Here is a 22,967-nt window from a genome sequence, read left to right as displayed (position 1 = left end):
ATCATACATTGTCTAGGGTTTTTTTTAATTCGTGCTTCTCTCTGAAAGTGTTAATTGGGAGTAAAAACGTGTTACTATATTATCAAATCGCAGCTTACCGTCCAAAATTGATGACGTAATAAAGTTGAATGATTTTCTGCAACATTTTCTGTTTTTTGGACATGTAATACACGAACACTTCTTATTGATAGGATCAATCGGGCATTGGTGAGTTGATAGAGATGTTATCTTTTGATAAGATTTGATTTTTATTTACATATTTTCTTTCTTTATTTATTGAAATAAACCTTTCGATATCATCATTTCTTTACTTAAAATTTGCATTTTCCGAAATACTATCCATGTCTATATATTAAAGCAAATTTATTTAATAACCGATTTTTATCTTTTTTGCTTCATAAAACGAGTGGTCATTTGCTATTTAAAATTTCTAAGCCATCATTCACCCGAATCTTTTTTTTTTAAATCAGCATTATAATAAATATACGGAAAGTAGGATAGAATCTAGCCATGTGTTATGTGTTCCCTTCAACAGCTACATAAGTTTCAGATGACTTTTGTTTAATTTTAAGCAAACTTTAGTTATGATATAACATGTAAAAAGATATTAAAATCAGACAATAAATAGTTATCCGAGGTACTCTGAAACGTTAAAAAATTAAAAAAAAAAAAACTTGTGTCAAAAGGTAGCTTAATAATACGTTAATATTTACGAACATTATTCTAGGTATACTGTAATAAATTCATGATTCGTAAAATATGAATATCATATCACGTATATTGTTCACCGTACTGCTTTCAAAAATGAACAAAGCCCATATCGCATTGTCAGCTATAAAAGGCACCAAAATGACAGTGTAATACAATACAAACAAGAAATCTAACGGTCAAATTTGTGTACAAAAAATGAACGAAAAACAAATATATATAACATAAACAAACGACATCCACGGAATTACAGGATCCTGACTTGTGACAGGTACATACATACAGGATGTGGCAGGGTTAACATGTTAGCTGGATCCAAACCCTCCCCCTACATGGGACAGTGGTGAAACAGTACAATATAAGAACAAACTATAAAAATCTGTTGAAAAAGGATTATGTGACATATAGTTGTTAATGTTTGTGTCATTTTGGTCTCTTGTGGACAATGGTCTCATTGGCAATCATAATCATACAGCATCTATATAGATAGATAAACAAAAAATACAACCAATAAAAGCGGACGTGGCCGGGTATCCATTTCAGGATTAAATTATTATCAAAGAGAGTAAACATAATACATTGGAAAAAAATCATCGAACTGACCCACGGATCAATCACAATCCCTTTTGCGATACGCTTAAAGCTTTTTATAAATATATGATTTGATTAATGTATGGGCAAATTATATATTACTAATCTGCATTCACATTCTGGTATGTAACATGTGTAAATTTCAGTAAAACAATAAATTAAAAAACATGAATTCTTTCAAATATGAGACAGAAGATATGGTATGATTGCCAATGAGACTACTCTTCGTAAGATACCAAATGACACAGAAATTAACAATTTAAGGTCACCGTACGGACTTCAACAATGAGCAAATCCCATACCGCAAAGTCATCTATAAAAGGCATCGACATGATAATACGAAACAATTCAAACAAGAAAACTAACGGCTTATTAATGTACAAAAAGATACGAAAAACAAATATGTAACATAACAACCTACGACAACCACTGAATTAAAGAATCCCGTTTTTGGACAAGCACATGCATACAGAATGTGGAAGGGTGAAAGATTCATTTCCTTTTTAATTTAATTTTTTCTAAACCCAAATATCTATTTATACATGTAATCGTCGACAACAGGAAACTATTAGCATTTTAGAAGGAAGTATTTTCATGTATAAAAATTATTTAATCAATCTTTTATCTTATTTCACACAAAACGTTTAGATGATATGTGGCGTTTAGTAATATTCAGTTTGTTCATATTTTCGAAAGGCCTCTCGGCCCGAAATCCAGGAATCAGACTTCAAATAACGCAAAAAGGGATAGATATCGGTATGTACAAACTAAACTCATCTTTTCCTTTTTGGTGTTCGTCAATTAAAGTATAAATGAAGATATGGTATGATTGGCAATGAGAAAATATGTCTTTCTGGGACTTTGTCTTTTTGTATGACTTAATAAATTACCCGTTAATTATTTTTCTAATTTCCACAAACCTATGGTTCCAGAATATCTGTCAGATTTATTGTAGAAATAGGCTATTCTGTGCATTTATTGTAGTGTATAGTGTGTGTGCATGTGGTCATTATCTCTAGATTTCCGCCTTAATTGTTCAAAGTTTTTTTCAAGAAAGTCGATCGAAAAACATTAATTTGTTTGAAATTTAAATTCTGTCTGAGCTGAAAGAAAACCTTCGAATGAGGAACAGAGAACGATAAATATAAAGATGTTTTCAAATTATGTCACTGGTGCTGCTAGATTTGGTTTCCTAGTAGCCTTTTTGAATAAATTGGCATTTTTCTTTCTCTTTTATGTTTTGTATTATATTAAAACAATAGTTTAATTGAATATTTGTGTTCTTCAAGTCAATACTGTGGCGGCTGATTTAGTTTCCAATAATGTAAAAACAATGAAGATTACAACGCAAACTGGAAGTGACATTAACGTAAACTATGAACTGACCAAGTAAGTCATACAACTGCATATAAATATTGGGGTTTTTAGTGAGTCGTTTTCTTTTATATATAATAAATTTTGAAAAGCTCGGTAATGAATAGTAAAAGAAATTATTAAATATAATTTGAAAAACTTGCAGATTTCTTTTATCGTATTATCTGTCCTGTATCACAAAGTTTAATAATTGAGCTGTTCAACTTTATTCATGGATTTATCAAATATAATCTTGAAAGTATCAACTTTCGTCTTGGAGTCAAACAAAAACTTGCCTTTTCAAAATTGCTCGAAATGAGTGTTTTGCACCCAATAAATATCATATGTGTCTACTTATAAATACTTGTTAAGTGTAATATTTTTAATATACTTTCAAACTTCATTTCTTTCAGTGTTAAAATAACAAGGTTTCAACTTGGAAAGAGTAGTATTTCACGATATTCAGGAAATAGCCTCAGATGGACTGCAGAAGGGATGAATTTGGATATTGACGGACTATTTCAATATAAATATAGCAGATTTTTGTAAGATTTTCTTCTTCACAGTTTTCATTTGTAGGAAGGGATAATAAAAAGCAACAAATTGCTTTTGTTTAAGTGAACGTTATAAGGCAAAATTTCTTTCGTTATATATAGATATACATTGTCCAGGTTTATTTATATATATATAATTATATAGCTAACCAAGTCTATAAAAAAGGACCAACCAGCAAATTTGTTATGTCCTATACGAATAATTTAATTTGGACGTACCGTGTCTTCTGGCTGGTTTACTTTGTTTTGTTTATCATCTCAAAGACAGGATTTTGTCAAGTGAGTGTGACGTCATCAACGCTTTTTTCATGATTTACGCCGGTATAAAATGTAATTTAGAATAAAACTATAAGACATTACTCTCATATTTTTTTCGGTCTATTTAAAATAAAACATAAAAAATGTGGTGCACTGTTGATAATAACAAGCTAGACGAGTTATGCAGTTTGCACCACAATTGTTATGTCATTTTTTCATAGACAGAAAATTATTACAGTCATTTCATGAAGGTTATGTTATAGAATTGACAATAAAGACAACACCTGTTTAGTTTAGGTTGTTTTATGTAACGTATCCGTTTTTATTCTGTCGTTAGTCACCACTTCAGTTTTGTCATGCATATCTAGATGTATTATATATAGTCATTTTATAACATTTACTGTCTGCAAACGTATGAATTCTTCTAAATAATTCGGATGTTCTTAACTCAGGCAGAAAATCCTAGTCATATAAGTCGCAACGTTTTGAAACATTTGGCACTCTGTGCTCTTCAACCTTATCTTTTCGAACTTTTTTTCATCTGAGCGTCACTGGTTAGTCTTTTGTGGACGAAAAGCACGTCTGGCTTATCAAGTTTTAAATCTGGTACCTTTTGTTAGCTATTATGCATGTGATTATCTGTCCTATATGTTCTACTATGTATTTGTATTGTAGTCCTGTTATGTAATGTTGTCATTTTAATGTTATATTTAACATTGCCATAAAAGTGAGGGGTTTGCATGCCACAAATATAGATTCAACCCACCATTTCTTCTAAAAATGTCCTGTACCAAGTCAGGAAAATGGCCATTGTTATGTTATAGTTCGTTTCTGTGTGTATTACATTTTAATGTTGTAATTATTCTGTTGTGCTGTAGTTCACCTCTGATATTTGATGCGTTTTCCTCAGTTTTAGTTTGTAACCCGGATTTGGTTTTTTTTCTCAATCGATTTATGAATTTCGACCAGCGGCATACTACTGTTGCCTACATTAAGCACGTTTAGTGTCTTTAAATATCAGCTACGGATGTTATGCGAGCTTTAGCGAAGCTATTACTCCTATTTCGAGCCTAGTACAAATACAGCTGATATATAAAGACACTAAACAGTTATTTTCTTTTTCCTGCAATCAGTTCTATATATTGTTTGTTATGTGCTTTGAAAGACACAAAACTTTTTTTTGGCATTTATTTCTAATTGCAAATCCCTTGAGACACGCGTAGTTATATTACAATCACACATTCAGCTGAAGACGGATTCGCAAAAAAGAATCTCGAATGGTAAACAGTAATACATCGCTCAAGGTAAATAATTATCTATTTAATCATAACAACTAATTTTAACAGTAAAAGCAAATAACAAAACGTTGTCGAATTTGAAACAGAAGTGTACGAGTTGTTCTACGATTCAAATTTTTAAAATGAACTTGACCACGCCCACTTGTATTTTTTGTCTATCTGATGAGTTAAGTCTTTTTCAACTAATTTTTATAGTTCGTTCTTATGTTGTATTGTTTTACCACTGCCCCAGGTACGGGTAGGGTTGGGAACCCGCTAACATGTTTAATCCCGCCACATTATTTATGTATGTGCCTGTCCCAAGTCAGGAGCCTGTAATTCAGTGGTTGTCGTTTGTTTATGTGTTACATGCTTGTTTTTCGTTCATTTTTTACATAAACGAGGCCGTTAGTTTTCTCGTTTGAATTGTTTTACATTGTCTTATCGGGGCCTTTTATAGCTGACTATGCGGTATGGGCTTTGCTCATTGTTGAAGGCCGTTCGGTGACCTATAGTTGTTAATGTTTGTGTCATTTTGGTCTTTTGTGGATAGTTGTCTCGTTGGCAATCATACCATATCTTCTTTTTTATATTGACATTTACTTAACATGCATGCTAAAATCAACAAGTTTGATTTTTTACACAATCAGACACATTCAAGTTTTTAAATCGATGATTGTTTATGTTTGTATGTAATGAAAAAAAAATTAATTCTTATTGCTTTTAAGAAATGTTTAAAAACAAACAGAACGTATAAAGGTAATCCTTTATTTGCATAAAGCCAAACAATGCGTCATTGGAATGCGACTGTAATACACATCCAGAAGTCACGCAGGTTCATTAAACATTCAACAACAGCAACACACAAACGTATTCCGGCAGCGGGCGGAGCTTTAAAGCGATATCTGCATAGTAAACAGACACAGCATAGCAATATCTGTTGTCATGTATCTGTATAGTAGGACACCGAATTGTAGGATGAATAAATGTATGTGTGTGTGTAAAAATAAGATATCAAAACTCAAAGGAAATATAAAGAAATAAACCGTTTGCATTTTAAAAAAAATCATAATTCTCAATAAAAAGTTTTTTTTTTTATTTCAGCGAAAAGTATTTAGACAAAGGAAGCTTCACTGTGAATTTTTCAACAATGTCGTTCAAAATTATTATACAATTAGGTATGGAATTTATATTCACACTCAGTAAGTGTTGGTATTGAATATGGCATAGGTATAGCCAATTGAAAAAAGTGAAATAAATATCATTAACACAACCTAAAAAAGGAAGAAAAAGAATTATATACCTTTTTCAAAATCTAAATACATCCAATCTTTATCATGTTTATGAATACAAAGATATGCAAAAATGTCTAGAAATAAGATTTAATCCGTTTTAAAGCCAATCGTCCAAGGTACTAACCGGAGTTTTAAAAAAAATATACTCAGTATACAAACTGAAAGCTACGTATACTTTTGTAAGCTTAAAGATATATGTATAGGCTGAATTGATAAAAGTATCATTATATCTGTAGCACATTTGCATGTACATGTTGAACATACTTGTAAGTAATGTGTACAATGTGGGCAGGTTCAATTGCATCTGTTATACAACTTACAGGTTTAGCTAGATGTAAACACAGGTTTAATCCACCTTTTTCTACATAAGAATATGTCTGTATCAAGTCAGGAATATGACAGTTGTTATCCATTCGTGTGATGTGTTAGACTTGATTATGGACTTCGCATTTTGAATTTTCATCAGAATTCGGTGTTACTATTGTTTTCCTTTCTAAAGCGAGACAATAACAGAAGCAACCGATCCGTGTCATTACGTTGACGTAAATGACTATCATTCTTTTTTTTTAATAACAAATTATTTTACCAGCAGGTAAAAAAACATGATTTGAATGATTGAACATGTTGAAAAGACGCGAGCCATGACCGACGGTGCAAGAACCTCATGGTTGGCCAATGTCGTTAAACATGTTAAAATGCTCCTCTTGTCGGGGTTATGTAACTTAGTTGTAAGATAAGAGAGAGATTATCTGCCCACGAATGCTTTAGAACCATTCTGGACTGTTATCTTTTTAAGTAGTTGTATGACAAAACCTGATATATATAGTAATCTGACTACTTTTTCTTTTGAGATAAATCATTAAGCCGAATGACACATGTTTAAGTTTGCATACAAGACCACCCTGTTTTAATATGTTGTCCAATCATGTAACCTGCAACAGCATTGATCATAGTACTTGCAAATGCCTTTACTGTTTTAATATAATGTTTATGATTTCAACATAATTCATGTAAAGCTCCCTTCCTAAACACAATCACACACAAGAAGCGCACAAAAAACATAGAACATCATGAACACCACCTTATTTAAGAAACTTCATACTGATGTTAATGCTTTAGTGAGGAATCATGATTGAAAGCTTATATAAAACATTTCATTTTTTTTAAAAAGGACATTTTAAGACAATCGAATTATATTATCTACACATCATCATATAATATAAAGGAAATTAACCAGAGTTATCTTACATTTATCACAAACAAGGGCTAGCCAACACTTGTTCATTTGAACTTGATTAACGTTTAAACAATTTTCAACTAAACATATATTATTCTAGTACGCCAAATCGACTTTTTTATGTTTTGAATATTTATGATTGACTATAGCTTCATAGATTTTACTTTGAGGTCGTCCATCTGTATCAACATCAACTAATACATTAACTTTGTTTGGACAGACCGTATACGTTCAATATTATCATTAATCTTAATGTCACATGGGGATATAAGATGTAAGCACTCATTGAAATATTGTTCATTGAGTGACAGAACATCATATATATATATATGTAGTACAGCTTGATTATAGCATTTATGTTAATAAATAGTATTTGTATATATTTGTTCATGCACTGACTTGTTGACTGACTTTGACAGAGTATACAGTATGACAGTACTTTGATTTTCTATTCACTTTGGTATTTACATCCTGGGTTTTCTATTTCTTTATTCCGATTGGTTACTCTGTGAACTCCTTTGATATTGAGGCATTCTTTTCAAATTCTACACAGAGAACACTATACTTAATTGTGATTGATATATTCTATTTATTCTTATTCTGGAAACCATTCTTTATATTCAGGTCAGTTATATTCTTTACATTAGTATTTGATGCATGTATTTCTATATTTTTATCTTGGTATAAAAGATATGAATGTGTTATGAAAATGAGTATGAAAGTCCACTTTGATTTCCATGAGTATGAAAGAGTTCATATTTTTACTTTAAGTTGGTATTTGCAAGACAGAAAGAATATTACAGTTATTGTATTATTTTTCATATTTGGCTGCTATTAGATTCCAGCATAGAATATTGTCTTACATTGAGTTTAACTATATTATTTACTATTTTTGACATTAAGACTTATGAAGTCATATTTCTTTATATTCAGATTCCAGTATGTGAAGTAAAGTATAGAGTATAAACCAGAAGATATGGTATGATTGCAACTCTCCACTAGAGACAAAATGATACAGAAATTAACTCATCTGAATAGAAATTTATTAAAGTTGGAAAGTTTCTTTTTCTTTTCTGTTTTTCTTCTTTCATAAGGTTCTGTATTAATTCTGTTGCATATGAGTACAAAAAAATCGGTCAATAATGGCGCAAATTAAGTACAAATTGGAAATCAGATGGTCTTCTAAAATATCAGTTTACCAAATTTAACAAATATGCTGTCGATTAAAAAGTTCAGTATTTTGATGACATTGTCTTCGCTGTTGTTGCAGGGGTCAGTATGGTATTTAACAAACTAGTAAGAATCTCATGGCTTAAAATATAAAATTTTGTAACGTAGATTCAACTTAGATTTTAAAAAGAAAACTCCGTTCAATGAGACTTCGTAGTCGTGTGGACTGTAAAGTAAAACGTAGAAAATTCAAAGGGTTTAATGTAACTGCAAAATCGTTAAGATTGATTTTCAAAACTCCACACCTTCTTATTTGCAGTGGTTTTGTTTATTAAGATGTACTAGTTTTTTTCTTAATCATTAATTAACTCTTTTTTATTTAATTAACATATATTGAAGGGACTGACAGTAGCGGAAGGCCAAATTTAAAAGCTTCTCAATGTGTTCCTTCAAGTGGTCCAATAAAGTATGTTTTCCATGGTGGAAAAGACTGGATAATCAAACTATTCGCAGAAAAGGCAATTCGTGCTATTCACCTTCAAATAGAGAAAAATGTAAGCTATGTAGGAAGTATTCAAATGGGGTTACTGTATTGTTTAATCATGTCTTTATAAATGGATGCTTAAGTGTATTATCTTTTCAAATATAAAATGATTATATGTCAGGTCAGCTGTTTTCTAATCAAATACAAATTCTCAAAGCATTGAGATTAAGAAATGTTCATAACACGCCTTTTTTGCCTTTTGTGAGGAGACACATACGATATTCTTTTCTTGTTATAAATACCTAAAACTCTGTTTTCATAGCACTATATTGGTAGAAAGAGAAGCGAAAAACTACAAAAAGGATATTCAAAGTAACAAGTCGAAAAGTAAATCGACAACGCCTTGCCCAAAACAAAAGAATAAAAACAACTAACTGATAACTAAACCTTAAAAACATAACAAAATAAAACAAAGACAAAACAACAAAAACCCAATTAAAAACCGGAAATAAACGCCAGTGCTCCTAATAGGTAAGAAGATTCTTCTCCAAATGTGGCACCCGTCACCCGTCTTTAAAAAAAAAAAAAAAAAGAACAATGATAAAACTAATTAAGTACATTTCATTAGACGAAAAGAAGACGGAATTGTAGTTCCGACAATTGGATCATATTTGTCGTTATGCCGAAAGCTCGGAAAGGAGTCCGTTTTGAGAGAAATTTCATTTTCAAGTGGTCTTTGCAAAATATTTTTTTGTAATATTATCTATCAATGCTATGCAAAATGTCCAAAAACATCTTCATGAGGAAGAAAACTTATAATGATTAGTTTACCTTGCAGTTCTGCGGAATCTTCAAAGGTCTTGTCGAGAAGAATGCACAGAGCATTATTTCAAATGTGAAAGGTATTTTTTTTTTTACTTTTAAGGAAAAAACTGAAATGTCTGGAAATTAAGTATCTGCGTTTAACAAATTTTCACAACACATTTTATTGTATATAAATCTACATATTTATAGAATTATAGAGAACTGTATCGTAACAAAAAATAATTTAGTAGTTTTGATAATCTTATAAAAGCCCACAAAAGCAGACGTTTGTCAAATTATCATTTTTCTATTTTTTCCACATAATACAGACGATAGCTTCAGACGTATTATTTGATACACATTACGGGTGTCTAGCTTCAATGTATTAACCAGTATTGCTGAAATCAAACCAGTTATAATCAAATGAATATAAAATTGAAAGGAAATGTCACTTAGTTATAACCTATGCAATATACATTAGGACTACATATGAACTACAACGGTATCATACCTATTTTTTATCTCATGTAAGCCATAGATTTTTTAATACCTAACGACTATGGCTAAGCCATGGTGCCAAATAATTGATGCAATGCCATGGATCAGTGATTACGTGATCTGATAAATATTTAAACTTTCGATAGGTTTATCTGTTTTTCACCGGTAATCATCTCAGGCCAAAACATATGACACTTGAATTATTATGTTTTAAAATCAATGATTTATACACCAATACGTTCAAAATAGTTATTTTTAGATTTATTATACAGTTCAGATTCCGGTAGGAAATTCGATGATAGTTGACTATAGGCTTATATCCAGTCCAAGTGTATCAACGAATTATTTGGAAGTATACCTCAAGGTATACAGTTTTGAATAGAAATGCATTTATATATAACAATCATATTTGAAACAACGTTTTTAGTTTGAAATATATTAAAATGAACTGAAATTATATAAGAGTTAACAATTAAAAGAAAATGAAATGAAATGAAATCATTATTGCAGTTCCTGCTATCGAATATTCATTATCACGAGATTCCTATTTTGTGTACGCAAGTCATCTTTAAATAATATGTTGGGTTTTTTTTAAACTTTCTCGGAATTGTCATAAAATAATGCAATTTACACCAAATGTTTATCTTTTTATTGTATTAGTTTTCTAAAGCAGCCACAGACCATGCATTTGCTATGTGCATTATTTGAGTAATCATTGGATGAACATTGCTCGTAGAACATATTGTGTTAAATGGAATAGTTAATACATGTTCTTCAACGATTGGAAGCACAATTTGCATTTATGTATACAAACTTAAAATGATTTGATAAATTCACTATTTGTTCAACCCCATTTGAATAACATTATGCATGATTTTATGTAAATATTTTGTATCAACTGTTATAAATATAAACTTTTAAATTTATATTCTTTATACAGGGATCGGTACTATGGCGTTATAGTCAATCTGAAGCACCATATTCAGCGCCTTCTTTCCCATACAACTACCATACTACAAAAATGGCCTATGTAGCAGTATCTGATTATGTTTTCAATACTATGCTTTACCAGGCGTATAGACACAACATGGTTGGGATGAATATAACCTCAACAAACGTAAGTATACTCATCATAAAGCATGCTACAATACCATTTTGCTTTCTACGACTTATGAATATCTTCTTTGAGAGCTTTAAGTACCAATACGGTTACAAAAGTCATTAACAGTATCTCATTGATCTTATATTATATTTTATTCTATCGCAAGTTATTTTGGTAAATTATCAAATGTTGCTTTTCAAATATTCTCATACTAGTTAAAACGGGTGGTAAAGATTTATTGACGTGCAACGTTTTTTTGCCAATTTTTTTTCACCTGCAGCAGTTAAAAAGGATCGTTATTCGCCGTGTTTTATGAAATCTGTAAAAGAAATCAGCGTGCAAGAATTTTTTATTGTTCGTTCATCGTAAAATGGAAACTTCATTTCGCGTTTTTCGTGCAGATACCTACCCGTTACGCTCCTCGTTTATCAATCGGACTTATGGTTTAATGTGGTTACATAATCAGCTGATGGTTGGAGGTCGTCGATTTACACCAAGACTAAAATTTAAGACTTTGCAATTGAAATGTGTTACTTCTCCGCTTAGAATCAAAATGTGTTCTCCGGTCAGAGTTACACTGATTTCTGAGAATTGAAACATTTTGAATTACCACATTAACAATATATCATTTGGTGCCAGTGAAATACAAATAAGGTACCTCGTACATATTACATTTATTATATTCTTTACTCGATACCAACTTAAAACTTGACATGCGCTTCATGTTGTGATATGATACTCTTTTAGGTTAACATTTTACATGACATTATTTTGATGAAGGTATATTTCAAAAATGCATATGTCAATTAGAAATAGTAATTGTGTGATTTATAAATGCAGTTCGATTAAAAACGCATTTCAACAATAAAACCTTTATATTTTGTTTGACTGATTTGAAGATTGGATTTAGAAGGAGTATGCTGAACACCACCTGCTCAGAAAATTGCATTGGAAGACTAATTCCTCAGGTAAAGTATTTTTTCAAAAAACAATATATTCATTCTTGTATAAGTAACTTTTTTGGCAACATGCACATCTTCTTATTCCACGGAGGCAATTCAAGTATTCTAAAACTAAAACAGTTTCTTGCAGCCATTTTTATATCCATCACATGAAATAATAAAACAAAATGCCCTTTAATTAATATTAGTATATAGAACTTTTTTATCTATAAAATATGAACAGTTATTTTCTTTAAAATCATCACATACATTGGCATTTCATGATAGCCTTAAAGGCATATGATACAGTTTTGATCCTGTATTTAAAGTTTGATGAAAATTTCCATATAGACGATTTTTTTCCCTGATTAAATCAAATATGTTAAAAAAAAAATATACCTTCATGAGCTACTTTTTGAGTTAAATGAGGTCAAAATTGTGTATATTTGCCCAAAATTCGGATTTGTGGCCGTATTTTTCTTTTTTTGAAAGAAAGACATTACTTTTGTGTTTTAAAAGATAAACACAAATTGTTTTTTGTTAAATAATTTGTAATTTCTGTATCCTAAATATTTATGCATTTTTGCTGTTTAATTATCAAAATTAAAACAATTGCACTATTTACATTTTTTTTTAAATTTGGTCCATATAATCCCCATACAAAATGAAACTAAATGTCGTTTATAAAAATGGGGGTCCATGCACTCGTTTTCATATTTAATCAGTTTGAATGATAAAAAATCAGTCGAAAATAGCCTTTGTTTTTCAGTCTGACGTCGCATTAATAACATTTTACGTTAGCAACGTCATTATCTTCCCTGGAACTATCGTATGCCCTAAATTGTCTTTTTATTCATTAGGCAAATCCATTAGACAACACTTTGAACTGTGAAAGGTTAAATAAACAAATGGCATATTCGATGCAAAAAAACTTAATTTTGCATTCAAATAAATAATCTCATTTTTTTTTCTTTTTTATCATGATTATTCTTTTTAACTTTATTTGATTACATAATTCTGCCTTGCAATGTCTTTAGAATAACAAGAAAGCCAAATGTGTTCATACATTTTGTATAGATTGCGAAGTCTTTCCCTAATTGTTCAGTAGAGCTTCATATGCAGAGTACACAACAACCAGTAACTAACATTGGTAGTAGTGTAAGTGTTACAGCAGAATGGAATATTAGTGTGTATGTCAGAGAACTTGACAACAGTCTTCATTACCTGTTTAGAGTTTCAGCGGTTAGTGCTATGTATACTATAGTATATACTTATAGTTTTTTAACATCTTATGGTAGATTTTGCACTTATATAAAGCCCTGGAATTCATCATTTACATTTTCAATACTATTTATTATTTTAAATGTCTAAGAGTTACAACTTTTGTTTTTCTGTGCAAACAACTTTCTTGCAGCTTTCAACACAGAGTCTTATTCTTTCTTCAGTTGTTACTGTGTATATACATTCGTATATTTTTGTTAAAACAATTTAAAAAAAATAAGTACCGGACTATGCTGTAGTAGCATTGTCGAAGCAGGGTGCACATTTTAATTATTCTCTTTTAATCTATATGTATATATTTGCTGTATACAGGCTTCCTTTAGTTTTGATCGGTTTATATATTGAGGCATTGTTATATCTACGAACATTGAAATAAATGCTACCATGAGACAGATATAACACTTTTTAAACCGAGTATATCAAAACGTTTTACTTGATTTGCCTTCAATAGGAACGCATAATCTAAAAGTTCTTATAGCTTAGAAAATCCAATTATACAAATTAAATAAAGGCAACATTACCGCTGTTCGAATATAATACTTAGGAAGATATATGATTAAAAGGACAAAAAAGGAGTAGCCAAATCCAAATACTGTAATTGTACTTATTTACGCGGTGTATCTACTCTAACGAATATCGCAGCTTGTTTATTATCGCAAAAATTAATACACGCGAATCTTAATCAAACCTTTCAACTGAAAGGCAATAATTATAAAATCACGAAAATGAATACCTACGAACGTGTTTGAAATACACAATTCGCGAAAATAAGTACCCGCGAAAAAAGTTCAAGTACAGTAAGGTAAACTTTGCATTAGATTTTTAACAATTTAACTTCTAGATAATCGCTGAATTTGTCAGCTGATAATTTCAGGAAATTCATTGGAATGGAAGACCGAGACACTTACTCTAGCATACCAAATACAACCTAAACGGGTGTTGTTTTAGTACAACTGCAAATAAGTTTCCATAATAAATATTGGAACCAGACGATTATAGCGTGTTGAGGTTTTCTTTTTTTTACTATAGGTTGGAGTATCAAAAGTAACCCCAAGACTTAATAATGGGATGATTTATGGGCAACTATCAAAAACCGAGTAAGTAAATGAATGGACGTATATTTTATTTCTATGGTCAGAGTTTTAACTCTGAAAATGCTTATATCTTAATTTTTATCAAGTTTAAAGCATGCTGTTAAGCTAGCATTCGTGTTTTAGAATCTTCATGATTTAAACTTGACAAACCACAAGCTTGTCAAGAAGAGTAAACTATCAGAAACGTATTTTATAATTTCAAATAAAAACACAAACACAATCAAAACGATATGAATTTATCTTAAAAATTCAGACAAACGTCACAAGAATAAGTTATGCTCTTTATGATTCAAATACAATACTAACCAAATAAATTTATGTAAATTTATTTTTAGAGTTCAGACAAATATCACAGACTCTGTAATAGGTGCGATTGATGTAAGTTCAAATATTTCACACTACACACGGATACGTTAATATATTTTTTTAGAAGCAATTAAACTATCAAAACAATTTAAAATATAAACGAACACTATTCACTAGAAGACATGATAATCATGATTCTACCTGCCTTTTAATATAGATAAACTGTTTTTTAAATCAAGTTTATTATTATGTTCGATGAAGTTATTCATGTTTTTGGTGTATTAGAGAAGAACAATCAGAATTTAAAAACTCATCATGAATACCATGATGCCAGACGCGTATGTTGTCTTCAACTGATTCATCGATGACGCTCAAAACTAACATATTTAAAAGGCCAAAACAAGTACAATGTTAGAATCATCAAGACTCCAAATTCAGAGAGGCTTTTACAAAAATGAGGCTTTCATTGTGAAGAAAAAAAATCACACATTAATAAAGTTTTTTGTTTGATATTGAATTTTTGTTTGATTTCGATAAGATACTCCATCCCATAACTATCATTGATATCGATAGATATAGATATATCATAACATTTCATCTTTTAACAGGAAAAGGCATTACAATTTCTGGAAGATGACATTATGACGCCATATTTAGCACCAATGGTATCTGGTAAGTGTACATACATTTAAAACATTTCCATTCTCAATTTTTATTTTATAAACGGTTGCAGACGATACGTCTATTTATATAACAGTCCCTTCAAAGTTTAAGGTATTCAGTTGGATCGCTGCAACCATAATTAACAAAAGGTATAAACAGAATAACCAAACTGATCCAATGTCAACCTTACCTGAAAATATAATCAGAAGCAGGTGTTGTATATCAGTATGTATGGTCAGATTATGTTTCTGTATGTGAGAGAGAGTTGTTCCCCTTTTGTCAGTATTTTGTATTTATGTTTGTGACGTCATCTTTGTCTGATTAAAATGTAGAAAATGGAGAAGATGTGTTTTTATGTGTCCGTATATAATCGCCTCCATCCATGCTACCAGAGCTATTCCCCTAGTCTGTAATATGGTGGAGTGACCTAAACGATCGTGAATAATGATTTATACATATTTTGGATTATATTTTTCATTGGATTTTGGATATTTTTACTTTTAAAGTTGAACGACTGTTCCTGATGGATCTGCCATGCCGCCATGATGCTGAACACTTTTCGTTGTTTTTAAAAAATTATACCTGAACTTTTATTATTCGACCAACATTAAATTGATTTTTTGGAAAGAAGAACAGACCATGTCTCGTCTTGTATACGTACTGTCTTTGTGATTTTTGATGAATGTCCACTACCTGTATCCCGTTTTAAACCTGAAGCACGTGAGATTTATCTCGTTGCATCATGCATTTTATTTCTGTAACATTTGGATCCTGTTTATACATTTATTATATGCTATTTTCATTTGACATTATTTAAATAATTTGTATCGGTGATAATTGTATCGCCATGCATACTCAAGTTACGATTTCACCAGAAGAGCCAGTTTTACTGTTTATTGATGTTGACCCAGATTAACCCGTTGAACTTCACGTGTAATGTGTATTGCGTAATGTTGACTGTATTGCTGTTGTGTCCATTCCGCCGTTACCTATATTAACTGTTATATTTACCGTATTTTGGTGATAACTGTATCGCCATGGTTTTGCAGACTCCAAGAAGACCTTTTATGAAGAAAAGCTGATGAATTTATTCTTAAGAGAACATTTTATTTCCAACTGTTTTGATTTTATGAATCCAGATACTTTCATGTTAATTTTGATCTACGTTATTTGTTTACTTCGAATTTAAGCTAATGTGAACGTGTTTATCATTTAGCGGTGTGATATTTATCATAAATAAAACCTTATTAAATTTAAGAGTTTAAGGTCTCTGATGATATTATCAAATGTGTATTCAGCTATTTATAATGATATATGTTTGTCTAGTAGGAAATGCCATTAATATGTGTGTATCACTGTAATATTGTTGTGTGGAAGTAATGCGTGCATAAGGTCTTCCGAGGGAGGAGTCCGAGATGCCAGACTTTCGGTTTTACAGCGTTGATACGTTTGTTTTAAAATGGTTACTAGAGTGTCGAGAGATTAACTTTATTCATGTAAACTTTCAATTTTGGAAATTATTATATATTGTATTTTTTTATAACACATAAACATATTGACCATTGTAAAAATTTAGTAAATTTTTGTTTTGGGGGCGGGATGTTGTATATCAGTATGTATGGTCAGATTATGTTTCTGTATGTGAGAGAGAGTTGTTCCCCTTTTGTCAGTATTTTGTATTTATGTTTGTGACGTCATCTTTGTCTGATTAAAATGTAGAAAATGGAGAAGATGTGTTTTTATGTGTCCGTATATAATCGCCTCCATCCATGCTACCAGAGCTATTCCCCTAGTCTGTAATACAGGAAATTTAAATAAGAATGTGTATCTTAAAGCATGACAGTACCTAAGCAAATTGATGTAAGCGGTCAGCCTTCACGTACAACTTAGATTTCTTGACCTACAATATACATGATATATTGATAATATACCTGAAGGTAGCATGTATAAAATATGACATGCAAGAGTTTTATAAATTGGTTTCAGTCTTTATTAGGGCGTTTCGATGCTTGTTATGTGTCAAAGCATATAACAGTTTAGTTTAAAGGTATTGACAATTACATAAAATATCAACTAAAATTCCTGAAATTCCGACTATACTATGAAATTGTGAACAGTTATCTGTGTTTACCATTCTTCTAAAAATTAACAATGTTGATGACAAAGTTTAGGTAATCATACATTTTGATTGAAGTAAACATTATAGTAGTCATGCGTTTAAAAAAATGTTGAAAACCAGTCTTTGAATACATTTCAAAATTTAGAAGATTTTATATCTGATAACATCTAATGGCCGAAAAAAAGTACTAATTCAGTGTATTTTTTATTAAAATTGAGAATGTTCATAAAAACTTACAAACTCAAACATTATTAACCAACAGATGGAGAAAATAGAACAGAAGTTATATTTTTTGACAAGGAAAAAGATGGTTTTAATCTAGTTTGTGAGAATACACACAGTTTGACATTGTTAGTCATACTTGACTGCAATGATACAAGTGGTAACTACGGTTTAGTTGAATATTTAGACGATCAAGCGCAACCATATCTTCAAAAAAAATATTATGTAAAACGTGAAATAAGTATGATCACCATATATATTTGTGTTTGACGAACAACTTTCATCATACCTGCTGAAAACCACACATTTGGAGAGCCACACTATGAATGTTTAAGAGCTTCATGATTTTAAAATTCTAAAAGAAAATCAAAAGTGTTGTCATCTTTGTTTAGAAGGGTATCAAAAAGATATTTAAAAAAAAATTAAAATGTGCAAAAGGGATGAGGGGATAAGGGTCAAAATCCATTTGTCCCAAAAAAATAAGCAACACCGTATCTAAATAGGAATAAGAGAAAAGGCAAGCTTTTGCACACAAATCGAATGATAAAGAAACACCAGCCCAAAAAAGGATATATACATGTATGATACTCAGTTCTTACTACACTCGAGGCATGTATCGTGTTGATAAACCATCTACTTGTCTGTTTTAGCTCTATGTAAAAGAGGATTTCCACTACCAATAATGGACAACTTTCAATTCGTACAACCTGAACTGAAACTAAAGAAGGTAAAACTAATCCGCTTTTTTCGTTTACATATTAAATTGAGGAAGTTTTGTAAAATTTGAAATAAAGTTATCGATTTGATAAACTGAATACCCATTTTATTGAAAACTCATTTATTTGAGAGAGAAAAAGTCGAAAGCGGAGAAAATTTGTGAAACCGCCTACAATCCATAAACAAGTAATATTGCATAAAGTATTAAATATAAAAAAAATGTCGATGGGAAAGTATAATTCAAATGCTCTCAATACGGAAATATTTTTCGACATTACCTAACAATAAGTCTATAATTAAACGAACTCAGTTGAATCATAATAAAATACAATGAACAGATCATTAGACATGCGACGCAGGTCAAGAATATTAGGAAGTTTAATTAGTGCGTGGTTTTTTTTTTCTCATGAAACATCCGTGTGATATAAACTTAGTGCACATCACTGCATTACTCTAACGGGAAATATTATTCATTTTCAAAAAAAGAACGTTGTAATTATAATATTTCAAATCCGATAGACACAGTGTGGTTCTAGTTTCAATCATATGCATTAAAACCTAAAAGAAAGTTTGTTTTCAGATTTGAAAAGAACTCGATACGTCTACTAAATATACTCTTAAACATAACAGATAATGACGACACAACGATTCGTCTTATCTGTATGTAATTTTGATAGCTGAATGCAAATATAAAATTTTATTATAAAATATTAAAGAGCAAAATAAAAGTCTTCAATGCATCAATTCGAATGAACAAAAATAAATAAAAACACATATATATATATTAATCGAAATGATCAAAATTTACCTTTTATAATTTTTGGTCTTCAATGGTATTCAACTTCGTACTTTAAACTTGGTTTTGATTCGGCGTCGCTGATGAGTCTGTTGTTGAAGAAATGCGGTCGGCGTACACTATTTTTATACTGGAATCTATGATGAGTGTTGTCTCCAAAATTTATGGAGAACACAAATAACCTATTATACCTTTATGTTAGAGTTCAGAGTTATCTGTGTTTTTAAAAAAACTAACAGACCTAGAAAAACCCAATTGCACGTGTTCGTTATCTAACTTTATCTATATCTCTGTTTATAGAATATTAAATGACTACAGATCACACTTCGTTGATTGATAAGATTGAGTTTAGACGAAATTACAAACGAAATGTAGATACATATTATATAGTCTGACTCCATAAGTCTTAAATTGTTTATTCTAGATTTTTTATAAAAAAAAGTTTTATCAATTTATTAATCAGATATGGGACGACTTGGTTCGAACCGATGACTGGACTTGACATGTGCAGTAAATGCTCTTTTAATGCATTTTGTTATTATGGAGGATATGGTTGTGATGGCAGATCTTTGTTTCTGTTCTATTCACTATTATTGTTTACTAATTATTTTGTAAAGACACCTATCTATCAATAAATACTATATGCCGGATCTAAATTGTATTACAATCTTTCCTCGTTATGTTGATATTTCATTGCCACATATCCAACATCTACTTTTATTTCGTCAATTCAAAAGAAAATGAATGTTATGTTATTGTTAATAACTGATGATGACCAGTTGTAAATATATAAACTTTGATGCAATTGTCATGCAAGTGACAGGTTCAGCGCTATAAAACCAGGTTCAATCCACCATTTTCTATATTCGAAAATGCCTGTACTAAATCAGGTATATGACAGTTGTTTCTCATTCCTTTCATGTGTTTTATCATTTGATTTTGACATTTGAATAGGAACTCTCCGTTTTGAAATTTCCTCGGAGATCAGTATTATTGTGATTTTACTTTTAACATTGCTTCAACGACGGCTAGTCACGCATTTTATATGTTAATAATTTTTAATTGGACAGCAACAAAAATAGGTAGAAATTGAAAAACAGGAATAGGACACAATCTGTTAAATTGTTTATGTCTGGCGTATTAAGTTATAATCCTGGTACCTTTGATAACTATTTACACCACTGGTTCGATGTCACTGCTGGTGGACGTTTCGTCCCCGAGGGTATCACCAGCCAAGTAGTGAACACCGACGTGTTGACATGAATATCAATAATGTGGTCATTTGTATAAATGTCCTGCTACCAAAACTTTGAATTTTTCGAAAAAAAATAAGAATTTTCTTATCCCAAGCATAGATTACCATAGCCGTATTTGGCACAGCTTTTTGGAATTTTGAGTCCTTCATGCTCTTCAACTTTGTACTTGTTTTGCTTTATACATATTTTGATATGAGCGTCACTGATGAGTCTTATGTAGACGAAAAGCGCGTCTGGCGTATTAAATTATAATCCTGGTACCTTTGATAACTATTTATGTTACTTTTTTTAATTTGGATATTTGAAGAACTACATGAATATAAAACTAAATATGTTAATGACTAATATGTAGATTACTTGTATTACGTGCAAAACAATTCTTATTTTCAGAACGCAATCCTTATTGAGACAAATCTGAAGTACATTCCTAGAAGTGGAAAATCAACTGTCCTAAGATTTTTGTCAAAGGAAGATATTTAACCGAAAACATGTATTCAGAAATAAGAAGCGTAAAAAAGAAACCATGTAAAGATGTTTGATAGTACTTTCTGGACTTTAATTTGTCAGTACTCTAACACAACTGTCCCAATTTCGGAATGGGTATTGTCCAGCAGCCGTGTTTAATCACGACACACTATGTAAGTGCATCTCCCATATAAGGTGCCTGTATTTTAGTTGGTTTTGTTTGTTATTGTATATTATATTTTTTTGTTCGTTTATTGCTTTTTACATTAATCTAGAAGTCACTTTCTCGTTTGAATTGTGAAATATTTGTTATCTGTTAGACTTTTATAACTCATTATGAGTTTTAAGTTTTGCTCTCTGTTGAATATCGTACGGTTACTTATAGTCTACGTATGCTTCATGTTTGTCTGTAGTCATGCTAGTGAAGAGTTGTCTCGTACTTTTTTTATATACAGCTCTTTTTAATCTTGTACATTTATTAGTTCAGTTATTCTTTATTTAATTACAAATAAAATATATTTTCTAATATTTATGTACATAAATATCATCAATATATTTAAACTTATATTTGAATAAGACACCCTTATAAATAAAGATACAAATATCAATTCTAAGATTTTGAAATGAATTTGAATCTAAAATTTATATACGACCCAAAATTTACTACCAATTGCGTCCATGGTATATGTCTGTCCTAATTTGACATCAAAATTGTTTTTAATTTTCCTTGTGTTATTCTTATGTCCCACCTACGATAGTAGAGGGGCATGATTTTTTTCTGTTCTGTGCGTCCGTTCGTCCCGCTTTAGGTCAAGGTAGGTTTTTTTATGAAGTTTGAAGTTCAATCAACTTATATTAGTTAACATTTTCCCTATGATATGGTCTTTCTAATTTTCAAGCCAAATTAGAGTTTTAAACCCAATTTCACGGTTCATTGAACATAGAAAATGGTAGTGCAAGTGGGGTATCTGTTTACTGCAGTGAACGCATTCTTATTGTTTTGCTTTTATTTCATTTGGGATTGAAAAGTTGTAGAAGCGTCATAACCACAACCTTTGTTATGTTTGGTAAGAAAATGTAAATATGTGTTTGCAACTTTCTGTAACGAAGAAGCAGAAGATATCAAGCAGAGATAGAAAACTCAGATGTCAAGGACAAAGTAACACACAGTGCCAATCAAACAACAAAACAAAACAAGTTTACCAAACACTTTATACATGTACATGATATAAAAAAAACTAAAGACTTATCCATAGGGATAACAACATAGGCCCTGTGATATAAAGTGCTCCAGAAAGGAAGGCAGATTCTTTACTTACTCCACTTGTGGTGGTTTCTTGGTCAGTTCAAAGTTGATAATTACTCTTTGTCGTCGATGTCAAAACATATTTGATTTTGACTATATAAACACATCGCCGTGGTTATATATGACCCATATAGTCCGTAAAAGTTAATCAACGTACAATCTAATCTTTAAAATATTTGAAGATGTAACTTCAGTTTTAGCATTTAAAACTAGTGTTTCAATAGAGTCCGTGTCACCTCTATCGTGTCCTATTCTGTCTAGTAGAATAGCGCACATACACGACAACAAGACAAACATCAGTCAATAGACGACTTCACAGCAATAAAACGATTCCATCAAAACCAGAGAAACAACTCAAAAGATAAGCATGTGACATCGGTAGTGATGATCCTTGCCAGTACAAAATAATGTAATAGGTTACCTTAAAAGAGGGACGAAAGATACCAAAGGGACAGTCAAACTCATAAATC

The 22,967-nt window shown here is 30.7% G+C and overlaps 1 protein-coding gene across 1 annotated transcript; it reads left to right on the top strand.

Annotated features, from left to right (window-relative positions):
* Positions 1-1,924: 1,924 nt before the first annotated feature.
* LOC134721614 (bactericidal permeability-increasing protein-like) lies at positions 1,925-21,766 on the top strand. The gene is made up of 15 exons (XM_063584723.1): positions 1,925-2,055; positions 2,589-2,688; positions 3,066-3,197; positions 5,846-5,919; positions 8,843-8,997; positions 9,766-9,829; positions 10,502-10,593; positions 11,170-11,346; positions 12,231-12,299; positions 13,350-13,514; positions 14,583-14,650; positions 14,983-15,025; positions 15,562-15,625; positions 18,608-18,684; positions 21,117-21,766. The coding sequence occupies exons 1-15, from the start codon at positions 1,953-1,955 to the stop codon at positions 21,204-21,206; spliced, it is 1,473 nt and encodes a 490-aa protein (XP_063440793.1). The 5' UTR covers positions 1,925-1,952; the 3' UTR covers positions 21,207-21,766.
* Positions 21,767-22,967: the final 1,201 nt, after the last annotated feature.

Source organism: Mytilus trossulus, chromosome 6 (genome assembly GCF_036588685.1).
Source record: "Mytilus trossulus isolate FHL-02 chromosome 6, PNRI_Mtr1.1.1.hap1, whole genome shotgun sequence".
Lineage (NCBI taxonomy): Eukaryota > Metazoa > Mollusca > Bivalvia > Mytilida > Mytilidae > Mytilus > Mytilus trossulus.
Note: the sequence above shows the minus strand (reverse complement) of the source record. Positions and strands in the feature narration are given on the sequence as shown.

Coding starts and splice junctions, on each gene's coding strand:
- LOC134721614 (XM_063584723.1), top strand. CDS start 1,953: ATGTGGCGTTTAGTAATATTCAGTTTGTTCATATTTTCGAAAGGCCTC. Junction 14,651..14,982: donor GGGCAACTATCAAAAACCGA/GTAAGTAAATGA, acceptor ATTTATTTTTAG/AGTTCAGACAAATATCACAG. Junction 15,626..18,607: donor TTTAGCACCAATGGTATCTG/GTAAGTGTACAT, acceptor TGTCTGTTTTAG/CTCTATGTAAAAGAGGATTT.